The sequence below is a fragment of the Abramis brama genome (genome assembly GCF_963993115.1).
Source record: "Abramis brama genome assembly, chromosome: 7".
Lineage (NCBI taxonomy): Eukaryota > Metazoa > Chordata > Actinopteri > Cypriniformes > Leuciscidae > Abramis > Abramis brama.
The window spans coordinates 4,779,040-4,792,096 of NC_139969.1; the positions used below are offsets into that span (position 1 = coordinate 4,779,040).

Genomic DNA, 13,057 nt, shown 5'->3' on the forward strand with positions numbered 1-13,057 from the left:
TAGATATTTGTTTTGGAAAACAGGACAAACATACTGAGGAAGATATTATTTTTTTGCAATGCATGCTAAATTTAATGCCATAACTTAATTCATTTGATACTTTCTGCTCTATTTAAGACATTTTTAAGGCCTTAATTTGTGTAAGGGAAAATTAAGAATTTTTAAAACCTGCAGAAACCCTGTGCTTCAGAATGTGTATCGAAATGCTAAAAAGAGTTTTCATCTTAATTTAATTGCTTTGCTAGGGTCCTGATAACCACATTGGTAAGAGTTGCATCTTCATAAGCCTGCTGTCGCCATTCTGCCTGCAGCATCAGGAATGCCACATTTCCATGACAGTTCAATTTAAGCTAAAGCTGCGTTAGCGCAGGTTTCCGGTGTCTAAGCCCTGACCTAGATTTTAACAGATGACCGGAGTTTCCATATTCACTGATTATGCCTCTAGATTCTCTAATACAAAGCCACGGTGACCCAGCTCAAATAAAACATCATATGCATGCATGGAATATATTTTAAGAGATTGAATCTGAGCATGCAGCATGTTAACAATTCACCACTCTTGCATCAAAATAATAACTGTGTGAATGTTATTTATGTTTAAAGGGGTCCTATTATGTTATAGGGGTCCTATTATTAACATGTTTTTTTTTAGTCTTAGTCTAATGAATGTTTCTGTTTGAGCATGAAAAAGTTCTGCAAAGTTACAAAGCACAGTGGGAGTTATTCTCTATATCCGTGTCACTGTTTCTGAATTCCCTGAAACGCCTCTATTGTAGTCTTGAGTTTTCTTCCGGGAACGAACATGCCACAAATCCCACCCAAGGCATACACAGAATAAAGGGACGAGGTCTGGTTGAGTTAGTTAATAGTGTGCTGAAACTCGCGGTTATGGAAAGGGGAGGGGCATTTCTCGCTCAAAGCAGATGACCAATCACAACACACTGGTCCAACCAACCAATCAGAGCACATTATGCTTTTCAGAAGGAGGGGCTTCATAGAGACAGGAACTAAACAAGGCCCGGTTCCCCGAACGCTCACTCTTAGTGCGCTAAGAAGACTCAAAAGATATATCTTACCAAAGTTGTGTTCCCCGAACCATACCTTAGGAAGCTGCTTAAGATATTCCTTCTTACGTGCGACATTACCCGGTGCTGTCCATGGCGATGGTGCTGAATTGGTTGATATCGATGGCTCGAGAATCAATTATTCTCTCGTGCAGGGGCTGCTTCACTGCGTTATGTGAGAAAGCGGTGTTCTTTATAAAATAAGCACTTCAGAAATAGTTGAAATTGCATTTATTAGGACTCATGGGATATTATAAAAAATAATCCAAACTATAATAGCCTATAATAGCCTAGCCTACATATTTTTAAATTGTACCATATATTGCTGCCATAATAACCATCTCAAATTTGTACGTGCTTTCTTCTCTTTCCCATTTTTGTTCGCTGAGGTGGAGATGCGATGAAATATTGTTCTTGGAAATACTTTCCAGCATTTCAGTAATAAAAGTGTAGGCCTACATCTCGGTGCTCGGCAGTGATCAAAAAGGGTTTAAACAGTGGATTTTGAATCTCTTCTTGTAAACTCAGAGATGTAGATTCAGACGGCAATTAAATTACCACACAACCTGTTTGTCAAAAAACAGTACTAATTTGGCCAGGGATTTTTACGCGGGTTGGGTGAGAAAAAACACTGATATTATGGATTCGGACGGCACTAAAATCACCGACTCACCCCTATAAATGTTTAAAATACCATACAAGCCCATGAGAAACAATATTAGCGTCCGAATAGGACTTAACTGACAGTAACCTATGCTTTCACTGGCCTTTAAAAGCGCTTTGTAATTAAATTAATAATATTGTATAATAATATAATTAAAAATCTAACAACAATCAGTGTAATGACAATTTTATTCTTTGCATGAAAACACTTGAATTAGCCTAACTGAACACTGTCTGGGTGTATTAAAACTTCAGAATTATATTCGTATAGACCTGCAACAGTGATAAGGTAAAGCTAAGAGTGGTCCAGACCAACCTTACGAAAGTGTGACTTACAGAAGATATACTTAGCGTAAGAAAGTGTCGGGAATCGTGCCATAACGTTAAGAGAGAGGTTAAGGAATAGGTTAAGAACTACTTAGCGATAAGAACGTTTTGGGGAACCGGGCCCAGAGCGTTATTGACAGACTGGGCAGATAGAAGCTGTTTTTTGTTGTTGGTTTTTTTACATTAAAGCATGAAAACCTATTCTAAACAAAATCAAGACTTAATAGGTCCCCTTTAAAAAAGTCCAGTTAGTGACTAGTAACAGCTCACCGTAAATAGTTCATGTTTTCTCTTGTATTCTTTCAGGTATACATTCACTGGCATTTACACATTCGAGTCTCTGATTAAGATCTTGGCCAGAGGGTTCTGCATAGAGCCCTTCACCTTCCTCCGAGACCCATGGAACTGGCTGGATTTCAGTGTCATTGTCATGGCGTGAGTGTGACATTTCATTTTTATTAAGACTAAAATAACTGTCTGTTCTGAAAGCTGTGAAATTAATATGAATAAGCTGTTCAGAAATATGAAAAGTCTGTCATCATTTACTCACCCTTGTGTCATTCCAAATTTATATGACTTTCTTTCTTCCCTGGAACACAATGGAGAAGTTTAGCGTAATGTTCATGCTGCTCTTTTACATTTACATTTGTACATCCAAAGTGCCTTAAAAGAAGCACAAAAGCGTCAAAGAGCCAACAATATTCTTAATTTACAATGCCAGGTATGTTTAAGGGTGTGCGGTGGTTAAGTGGTTAATATAACAAATGCAAAAAGTAATTCATAATATCAACCTAAAAAAAACAAAAAAACAGCAAGTCTCATGTTAGTAGTTAATTTGTTAAATTTGTTAAAAGTCCTACAATTTATTTGTGTGAGAGACAGACTTAAATTTAAGTTGTTATTCACTGAAATGTAATCTCAGTGAAACTTTTTGTATATTCATATATCCTTTGTAAACATATTTTACTGAAAATGTGAACAAGTGTAAAAAAAAAAAAAAAAAAACTGACTGTTTTTTTAAGTAGATATTAGCATATCATAACCAATGAGACAAGAGACTGGAGTTGAGTGGAATAGAAAGAGGGAGGAATCAAGAGAGATGTAAATCAAGGTACACAGGTATCCAGAAAGAGATTTGTCAGGTGACCTAAATATCCAGCATTTACAGCCCAACCAAATCAGAGGATTGGATTAACTAAAAGAGACAGACTACTGCAGGATGAACATTTCCCCTCATTAATAAACCGCTCTAGTTTGTCCTTCCAAGCTGTTTTTTAAAAGTTTAGAGGGTTTATCTCTTCTCATGCTTTGCATCTAAATTTTTCTAGGGTCAGATAAATGTCAGATGCACTCTTTCTCAGGACACCTGGACATTTGTGACCCTCTCGTGCCCTTATGACTTACTACGGAAATAAATAAATAAACAAACATATAATAATATTAATTATCAGTAAATGTTTATTATTATTTTATATCTCATTTTAATTCATACATACATATATAGATAGATACACAGTCACGTGAAAAAAGAAAGTACACCCTTTTGAATTCTATGGCTTTATGTATCAGGACATAATAAAAATCTTGTGGCCTTTAGCAGGTCTAAAAATGAGGTAAATACAACCTCAGATGAACCACAACGCATGACATATTACACAGTGTCATTAATTATTTAACAAAAATAAAGCTAAAATGGAGAAGCCATGTGTGACAAACTAAGTACACCCTATGATTCAGTAGCTTGTAGAGCCACTTTTAGCAGCAATAACTTAGTAATAATTAATTAAAGTAATAATTTTCTATATGACTGCATTAGTCTCTCACATTGTTCTGGAGGAATTTTGGCCCACTCTTCTTTACAATGTTGCTTCAGTTCATTGAGGTTTGTGGGCATCTGTTTATACACATCTCTCTGATGGTCCCGCCACAGCATTTTAATCTGGTTGAGGTCTGGACTCTGACTGGGTCAATGCAACTCCTTGATTCTTTTCTTTTTCAGCCATTCTGTTGTAGATTTGCTGGTGAGCTTGAGGTCATTGTCCTGTTGCATATCGGCCAAGCTTTAGCTGTCGGACAGATGGACTCACATTTGACTCAATAATACTTTGGCACACAGAGGAGTTCATGGTCGACTCAATGATTGCAAGGTGCCAGGGTCCTGTGGCTGCAAAACAAGCCCAAATCATCCCTCCATCACCGTGATGGAGAGTTGGTATGAGGTGTTTGTGCTGATATGCTGTGTTTGCTGTTCGCCAAACGTGTCGCTGTGCATTATGGCCAAACATCTCCACTTTGGTCTGGACATTGGTCCAGAAGTCTTGTGGTTTGTTCAGATACACATTTGCAAACCTAAGCCGTGCTGCCATTGTCCTTTTAGAAAGAAGAGGCTTTCTCTTGGCAACCCTTCCAAACATGCCATACTTGTCCTGTCTTTTTCTAATTGTACTGTCATAAATTTTAACATTTAACATGATAACTGAGGCCTGTAGAGTCTGAGGTGTAGTTCTTGGGTTTTCTGCTGTTTCTCTGAGCATTGCACGGTCTGATCTTGGGGTGAATTTGCTGGGAACTGTCTTGAATGTTTTCCATTTTGTGAATAATCTTCCTTACTTTAGAATAATGGACTTCAAATTATTTGGAAATGGCTGTGTAACCCTTCTTAGATTGATGGCAGCAACATTTGCTTCTCTAAGATCATCGCTGATGTCTTTCCTCCTTGTCATTGTGTTAACACACACCTGAATGCTCCAGACCAACGAAATACCAAAACTTCTGCTTCTATAGAGTTGGTCATGCTTGCTGATGATCAATTAATCAAAGACATTTGATTAGCAGCGCCTGACTGCTACTTACTCTCTTTATTCCTATGGAAGCAGTAACTTAGTTTGTCACACATGGCTTTTCCATTTCGACCTAGTTTTTTTTTTTAAATAAACCATGACATGGTGTAATATGTCATGTGTTGTTGTTTGCCTGAGGTTGTATTTACCTCATTTTAAGACCTGCCAAGGGACCAGATGATTTTTCTTTATGACCTGATATGTAAAATCATAGAATTGAAAAGGAGGTACTTTCTTTTTCACATGACAAAATAAATTAAACATTTTATTTTAAAATTGTGTAATGTTTACACATACATATGTATATCTACACACACACACACACACACACACACACACACACACACACACACACACACACACACACACACACACACTGGTATTTCTATCATTATGAGGACATTCCATAGTCGTAATGGTTTTTATACCCTAAACCTACCCCACACACACAATCACGCACACACACGCGCACACACACACGCACACACACGCACACACACACACACACACACACACACACACATTATGTTCTGTTCTGATGATGTTCAATTACTAATTATTCATTAAGTTGTCTTTAAGCACACATAGTGGGAACAATCTGCTGCTAGTGTGTGACACCAAAATATCCGCTCTGCTTGTTATTAATTTAGCAAAATGGTCAAAGCCCATAAAGCCCAGCTGATTAGATTATAGTGCTGTCTTTTTGTGTAATGTCACGAGAGGACAGAGACGATTTCAGATGTCATGTCCTCTGGTGGCAAAACTAGAGAAATACTGTGGTGAAACATACAGATTTTTTAAAGATTTTAAAGTTTAGCTGTATGTACAGCATCTGTGACAAGCTGTTGACTACCACATTAAATCATTTAAACTAAATCACATGTACAGTAAATAGAAGTTTAGAGTAACTTGCACATGATATGCATAAGGATCAGGAAGAGTTTTTCCATCCACAGGAACAAATCCTGATGTTCATAGACATGTAGTCCTATAGGTAAAAAGGCAAATGATAAACTTTATTAACTTAAGACATTTTTATAAAGAAGAATTGATATAAGCATATTATATTTACACCCCCCTGAATGGCATGCAAGTGCATTACTATAAACCTGAATTTTGTTTGCTTCTACAAATTGAGGCATGAGTCAAAATTATTATCTTTGAATGAATATAAATCAATGTTCACGGTCTGCACTCTTTTGAATCGAAGAATGACTTTGAATCTTTTTCTCTCCAGGTATGTGACAGAGTTTGTGGACCTCGGCAATGTATCAGCATTACGGACGTTCAGAGTTCTGCGTGCTTTAAAAACAATATCAGTGATCCCAGGTGAGCGACACCTTCAGGACCACAGTCAGCTTTGCTTTCATACAGACACTAGATTCAGTGATGAGTTCAAATGTGGAATATATTGCATACATTTTAATTTAATATTAACCTTCTTTTTTTTTTCTTTTTTTTTACGTCTGTAGGTTTAAAGACCATTGTCGGTGCTCTTATCCAGTCGGTTAAAAAGCTAGCGGACGTGATGATCCTCACTGTTTTCTGTCTCAGTGTCTTCGCTCTGATTGGTCTACAGCTCTTTATGGGCATCCTACGCCAGAAGTGTGTCCGTAGCCCCGCCCACTGTGTTAACTCCACCTACCCTGGCAATGGGAGTTTCGTTTGTAACAATAAGACATGGCTGTCCGTCAAGGACTTCTTAACAAATGAAGGTTCAACCGACTTATATTGGATATAATGCTTTATATTGTAAATGTTAACTATTAATGTCACAGTAGGGGTGTAATGATTCATTTTTTTTCTTGATGCATCGCTTAAAAATAATTTCTTACCTAAAGCTGCACTTTCTGTGTCAGTGCATCAAAGCTTATTTGCATAAAGTTGAGCTCAAGTTTGCCGCGTGATTGTTTATTTCATCACAAAAATGTAAACTGTACTGTAAACTCTTGCATTGAACTGAAAACAAATGAATCATGAATCAAATCGATTGGCTGTCAACCCAAAGATTCAAACCTCTACATTACAGGTTAATATTTAAATGTCGAACAAGGTTCAGTGATCAGCGCTGAAAACAAATCAATGAAACTCACCAAAATTGTCAGTCAGAATTAGATCAACATGACAGCTTCTGTTAAACTTAGTATATAGTGATGAAGTCTATGATTAAACTGAACAGGAATTCAAAGTGTCAGTGATTCTCAGTCTGACGATGTCTTGTAAAATTCATTGAATCATTCTCACTCTTGTTCCCGCAGACAATTTCTACAAAATTGAAGGATCCAAGGATGCCTTAATATGCGGATACAGCAGCGATGCTGGGTAAGTAATCTGACTTACTACATTGAGCAAACCCAACAGGGTTTTCTGTACAGGGTTACGACTAAGAGATCTATCTTCAGACATTGCGTGCTTCAGCTCAGACTTATGTAGATAATCACTCGGTATCAGTTTACCATGAGCTCATCCAGCCTATTGTCATTACTATGAAATGAAACACTGTCGTAGTGCAGCAATAATTTCCATAAATCCTAAAAGGGACCATGGTTTATCTGAGAACACACATCGTCGTCTCTGCGTGTGAGGAGACTGAGCGGTCAGCATGGTGACATGTGGCATATAATCGGAGGTCCGTGATAGTTAACCACAATCTCTCATGTTGTGACTAAATGAGCAGCTGTCTTTAGGACAGGATGCTTTAAAGCCCTTAGGAAAAGTTTAGCAAAATTGCAAAAATGATGGTTTTCATATAGGTTTCCCAAACCAGGGTTATTATCATTAACTAAAACCATAAAATAAACCATATTTTCGCCACTTGAACAAAATAAACATGAACTAACATAAAATAAAATGTAAAAGAAACAACCTTTTTTTTTTTGCCAAGGCAACATTTCTCATTTTATTTAGTTTAAGTTGAAGTACAATAAAAATAACTCAAACTAAATAAATTAAAACTTTGTAGACAAAAAAAACTAATACAAATGACAAAAACAATTTTTTTTAACTGAAATGAAAATGAAAACAGACAATATAAAAATAAAGGTACCACTTTAGTTTAACTATTTGCTTATTAGCATGCATATTATTAGGATATTGGCTGTTTATTAGTACTTATAAAGCACATATTAATGCCTTATTCTGCTTGACCATATTCTACATCCCTTATTCCAACCAATACCTAAACTTAACTACTAACTTACTAACTATTAATAAGCAATAATTAGGAGTTTATTGAGGCAAAAGTTATAGTTAATAGTTTGGACCCAAAACTAAAGTGTGACCAAAATAAAATCTAATTCAATATATTAACAAAAACTATAACAGTATATCAGTGACTCCCAAACACTCCCCTGAAGATCAAATTAATAGATTACAGTATTTACACTCATCAAGAGAACTGACCTAGTTGTCTCTGCATTATAAGAGAAAGTATATTAACATCCAAAAAATGCATCATTGCTTTTAAGCAACACTAATAAAAAAATAAATAATAATCCTATTTTATAATATGTTGCTGTACAGCCATCCTAAAATGCTGTATTAATCTAACCCCACTGGTTTAGCCCTCTCATACAGAACTCAAACCAATCCTCATGCCTAAATGGTAATCAGTCCAATGCAGTCTAGAAACCACTAAGCTAATAAACCTGCAGTGATTCTCCTATGGGAAAGAGGCTAGAGATTATGATGCACTTTCCTCAAAATCTTAGATTGCATTGATGACTAAGCTGCATCGACCCAATTTCATTGATGACTCTCTTTAAAAAGTCCTATTATGTTATTTTTTTTTACATTTTCAGCTTTCTTTACTGTGTAATGTTGCTGTTTGAGCATGAAAAAGGTCTGCAAAGTTACAAAGCACAAAGTCCCTCCAGCGGGAGTTATTCATATCAGTGTCACTGTTTCTGAACTCCGTGAAACGCCTCCATTGTAGTCTTGAGTTTTCATCCAGGAACGAACACACTGTATTCCTCATTTAAATAATTCCCGCCCAAGGCATAAAATAATAATAATAATAAAAAAAAAAACGTGGAAGGCCTGATTGAGTTAGTTAATGTGTTGAAAATAGCTTGCTGTGGCGCGAAAGGCAGATGGAGGGCACAATTTTTTTTTTGCATTGTTTATGGTTGCTCAAATCGATCAAACCGTGAAACCACAAGGAGGTTTAATCGTTTACCAAAAGTTGTCGCCTTTAGTGACGTTTTGTGTCTGTTTATACTGAAATGAATATGGATTCCTGCTTACCTTTTGTTTTGTTTTTGACTTGGTTAAATATTCACATACTTCATGGCATTGTTTGCAGGGAAGAGAAGCTATTTTATCGCATTGCATGATCATTTGATGTTTTCACTGAAGTTAATCAGTGACATTATTATAGATTTGCTATCCGGCGCCTTCCCGTCACCTCCTCAACCTGCTATCTTGGTGTTTTACATGTAGAAAAGGCAGAGAAAATGGTTTTCTCTCTGAACGATGATGCAAGTTCCTATGGCAATTCTCGATTTAGCAATAATGACCTATAATGGCAAAATTGTTCACAATCACTGGGAAAAGAGGAGCTAAAGCAATGTCAAATATTTGGAAAATAATGTGTTTTTTGAACATTCCAGCATGAAAACCTATTCTAGTAGAGCCCAAAAACGAAATCAAGACTTTGTAAAAGGGCAAAATATGGTCTCTTTAAAAGTCTAACCACTGTAGTGGTCAAATTACAGCAAAGGCTTAAAGAGAGCAAATTAATTCATAATATGAATATATTATATTTGGCCATTTACATGAGCCAAATAATTAGAATGACTTTATTAAAAGAATTACACTTTAACTGAAACACTTTATCATTTACAATCCATGAACACTCAGTGGGGATTTTTGTTTGTGCATAAACAATCTCACGGAATAATCCCCTGAATTAAGAGTGAAAGTCCTTCATTGTGGGTCTCACTAACCATCTCTGTCTCTGCAGTGCACAGGGACATAATCCTGCAAATCCCAGCAACACTGTTAGCCATGGGATGATGTTTGTTCAAGGATTTCATTGTGCTAAATACCCAACTGTGTTAATGTGTAATTCTGCACTGTTAGGGCGAAAAATTTTAATGACTGAGAGGTATAGAAGTAAAAAAAATAAAGTCCACCGGACATACACACACACACACACACACACACACACACACACACACACACACAAAAAGTATAGAAACAATTTTCACTCGAATTGCTAGTAAATTTCACCATTGATTACAAAGAAATGGCAAGTGTCATATTGAATTTAACATAAAATTTTGAAGTAGAAAGACTGCAATAGTATTCAAATACAGTATCTGTTTATTTGAAAAATATTTTTTACATCATATAAATAAATACTATATAGTACAGGCTCTGAATTCTGAATTCTCTGAATAATGCACAAAATTCACACTTTATTTAGTCTTAAAAAATAAATAACATTTAGTGTGGAGAACATTTTAAAAATCCGAAGAACCTTTTTCCACTATAAATAACCTTTTGTGGATAGGTTCCTTGGATATTTAAGGTTCTTCATGGAACCATCAATCCCAATAAAAAAAACTTTATTTTTAAGAGTGTAGTATAGGGTTTTGTAATTACTTGAGATCATTCAAAGGTTTCACTTAATAAAACCTCATCCTCATCCTACGAGTCCTTATAACTAATATCAAACTCACCCAGTAGGAACAAACAATGATCTCTATTTTTAGTTCGTCTGAGATCTAGATTTAACACTTTCAGAGTTCCTCTGAACTGAACTGCTCTCCTCGGCTCACGGCACACATCCTAGAGAAGATTTCCCATCTACATTCACATTTGATCCATCCTAAGCCCCTTTGTAGGTTTGGTAATGGCTGTTTTTACGACAACAGAACATTGGGGATTACACTGCTCTTCTCTCTCTCTCTCTCTCTCTCTCTCTCTCTCTCTCTCTCTCTCTCTCTCTCTCTCTGTTGTCATTCTCATAGACAGTGACTTGTTTGCAAAGTGTTTGGAATAGGGTGCATAAAATGGCCCTGCTACTATCCTTGATAAAACCCTTTACAATGCCACTGACACAAGACAAATTTAAGTTCTCAGCACATGCTTTCTACCCAAAGCAACTTATAAATACAGTGATGAACAGTTCTTGCAAATACCAATGCAGACAGCTGAGAATAGCAAGTATCTTGCTAAGATAGACAATTTGGTTGTTGTGAGTATTTGCAGCTCGTTTTTTGTATTTGGTTGTGTTGTGAATATTTGCAGCCCATTTCTGTATTTTGTTGAGTTGTGAGTATTTGCAGCATGTTTCTGTATTTAGTTGCATTGTGAGTATTTGCAGCGAGTTTCTGTATTTGGTTGTGTTGTCAGTATTTGCAGCGTTTTTCTGTATTTAGTTGTGTTGTGAGTATTTGCAGCGAGTTTCTGTATTTGTTTGCGTTGTGAGTATTTGCAGCACGTTTATGTTTTTGGTTGCGTTGTGAGTATTTGCAGCACGTTTCTGTATTTGGTTGCGTTGTGAGTATTTGCAGCGAATTCCTGTATTTAGTTGCGTTGTATTTGCAGCGAGTTTCTGTATTTAGTTGTGTTGTGAGTATTTGCAGCGAGTTTCTGTATTTGTTTGCGTTGTGAGTATTTGCAGCACGTTTATGTTTTTGGTTGTGTTGTGAGTTTTTGCAGCACGTTTCTGTATTTGGTTGCGTTGTGAGTATTTGGAGCGTGTTTCAGTTTTTGGTTGCATTGTGAGTATTTGCACTGTGTTTCAGTTTTTGATTGCTTTGTGAGTATTTGCAGCGAGTTTCTGTATTTAGTTGCTTTGTGAGTATTTGCAGCGAGTTTCTGTATTTGTTTGCATTGTGAGTATTTGCAGCGCGTTTCTGTATTTGGTTGCGTTTTGAGTATTTGGAGCGTGTTTCAGTTTTTGGTTGCGTTGTGAGTATTTGCAGCGCATTTCTGTATTTAGTTGTGTTGTGAGTATTTGCAGCACGTTTCTGTTTTTGGTTGCGTTTTGAGTATTTGGAGCGTGTTTCAGTTTTTGGTTACGTTGTGAGTATTTGCAAGTGTGCAAGTGTTGTCAAACTGATGAAGATGTTTTCTTAATTTGCTTTTTTAATTTGCATGTGTTTTCTTCAGTTGCACAAACTATTCACAATAACTCACTTCTCTCATTTGGCACACATCACTTTGGAAAATACATTCTGAAGAAAATGTGCATGATTGTTTGCCTGTGCAAAACTACCCATCATGGTATTCCAGGGTGTTGCTATGCAGTTGCTAAGATATTCGGTGTGATTTGTAGTACGTTGCTATGCAGTTGCTAGGGATTTTCTGGTCTATATGGCTCAGCTTTCTTCAATGCAAGTCTATGAGATTTGTTTGGTTGTTTTATAGTCTACCAAGTGAAAATCATAAGCCTGCTCACTTATAAAATGTATAATAATAGCACACCTGCATCTGGAGCACAAACGGTGCCACAGTTTATGTTTAACAGAAACACAAATATATGTTTGATTGGCCTTCTGTCAAATGATTGCATACTTGCTAAATTCTAAAGCAGATGGTATGAAAGGTCAGCACTTACATGTGAGTGGGCAGAACCATCGTTTCAACCACTGTTACTATAGAGACCCGAGTACGTCTGTCCTCATGGCAACCTCAATCCTGACTACTTAATCTGTGAACTGACAGCGAACTGGACCAGACCTTCAGGAAAGGAAAAACACAAATTACGTCTCATTAATCTCTCAGTTTTTTCTCCTATAATTTTGCTTAAGTCTCCTGATTCTTAGATGTTGCTCCTGAGAAAAAGATCCCAGTAATCTTTAAAATTTTCAGCAGTAAATCTTCACTAGAACTATAACTTCAGAAGAGATCCATCTCAAACTGCTCAGCGATGCCAGGATACCCAAGTCTGCAAAGACTTCACACAGGAAAAGTTTATTGCTCAAATAATAAGACTTAATGGAGTTCTTAGGTATGTGTCATTAGAGCATCAACTTTGTCTGAGATGTTTCTTATAAAGCTTAGTAGAAAAAATAAAAGTAGATACAAATAAGATTGTTGTACAGATCTAAAATTAAGTATAGGTATATAAAATTATAGATACACTACTACCATTTAAAAGTTTGGGGTAAGGTTTTGTTTTGTTTTGTTAAGAAATTAATTATTTTATTC

The 13,057-nt window shown here is 36.3% G+C and overlaps 1 protein-coding gene across 1 annotated transcript in view; it reads left to right on the plus strand.

The window, feature by feature from the left end:
- scn12aa (sodium channel, voltage gated, type XII, alpha a) overlaps positions 1 to 13,057 on the plus strand; it is a 59,666-nt gene that overhangs the window by 14,179 nt on the left and 32,430 nt on the right. The window contains exons 5-8 of the mRNA XM_084119620.1: positions 2,361 to 2,489; positions 6,132 to 6,223; positions 6,367 to 6,609; positions 7,153 to 7,216. Of these exons, the coding sequence (XP_083975746.1) occupies positions 2,361 to 2,489; positions 6,132 to 6,223; positions 6,367 to 6,609; positions 7,153 to 7,216 (528 nt within the window). The remainder of the gene's footprint in view (positions 1 to 2,360; positions 2,490 to 6,131; positions 6,224 to 6,366; positions 6,610 to 7,152; positions 7,217 to 13,057) is intronic.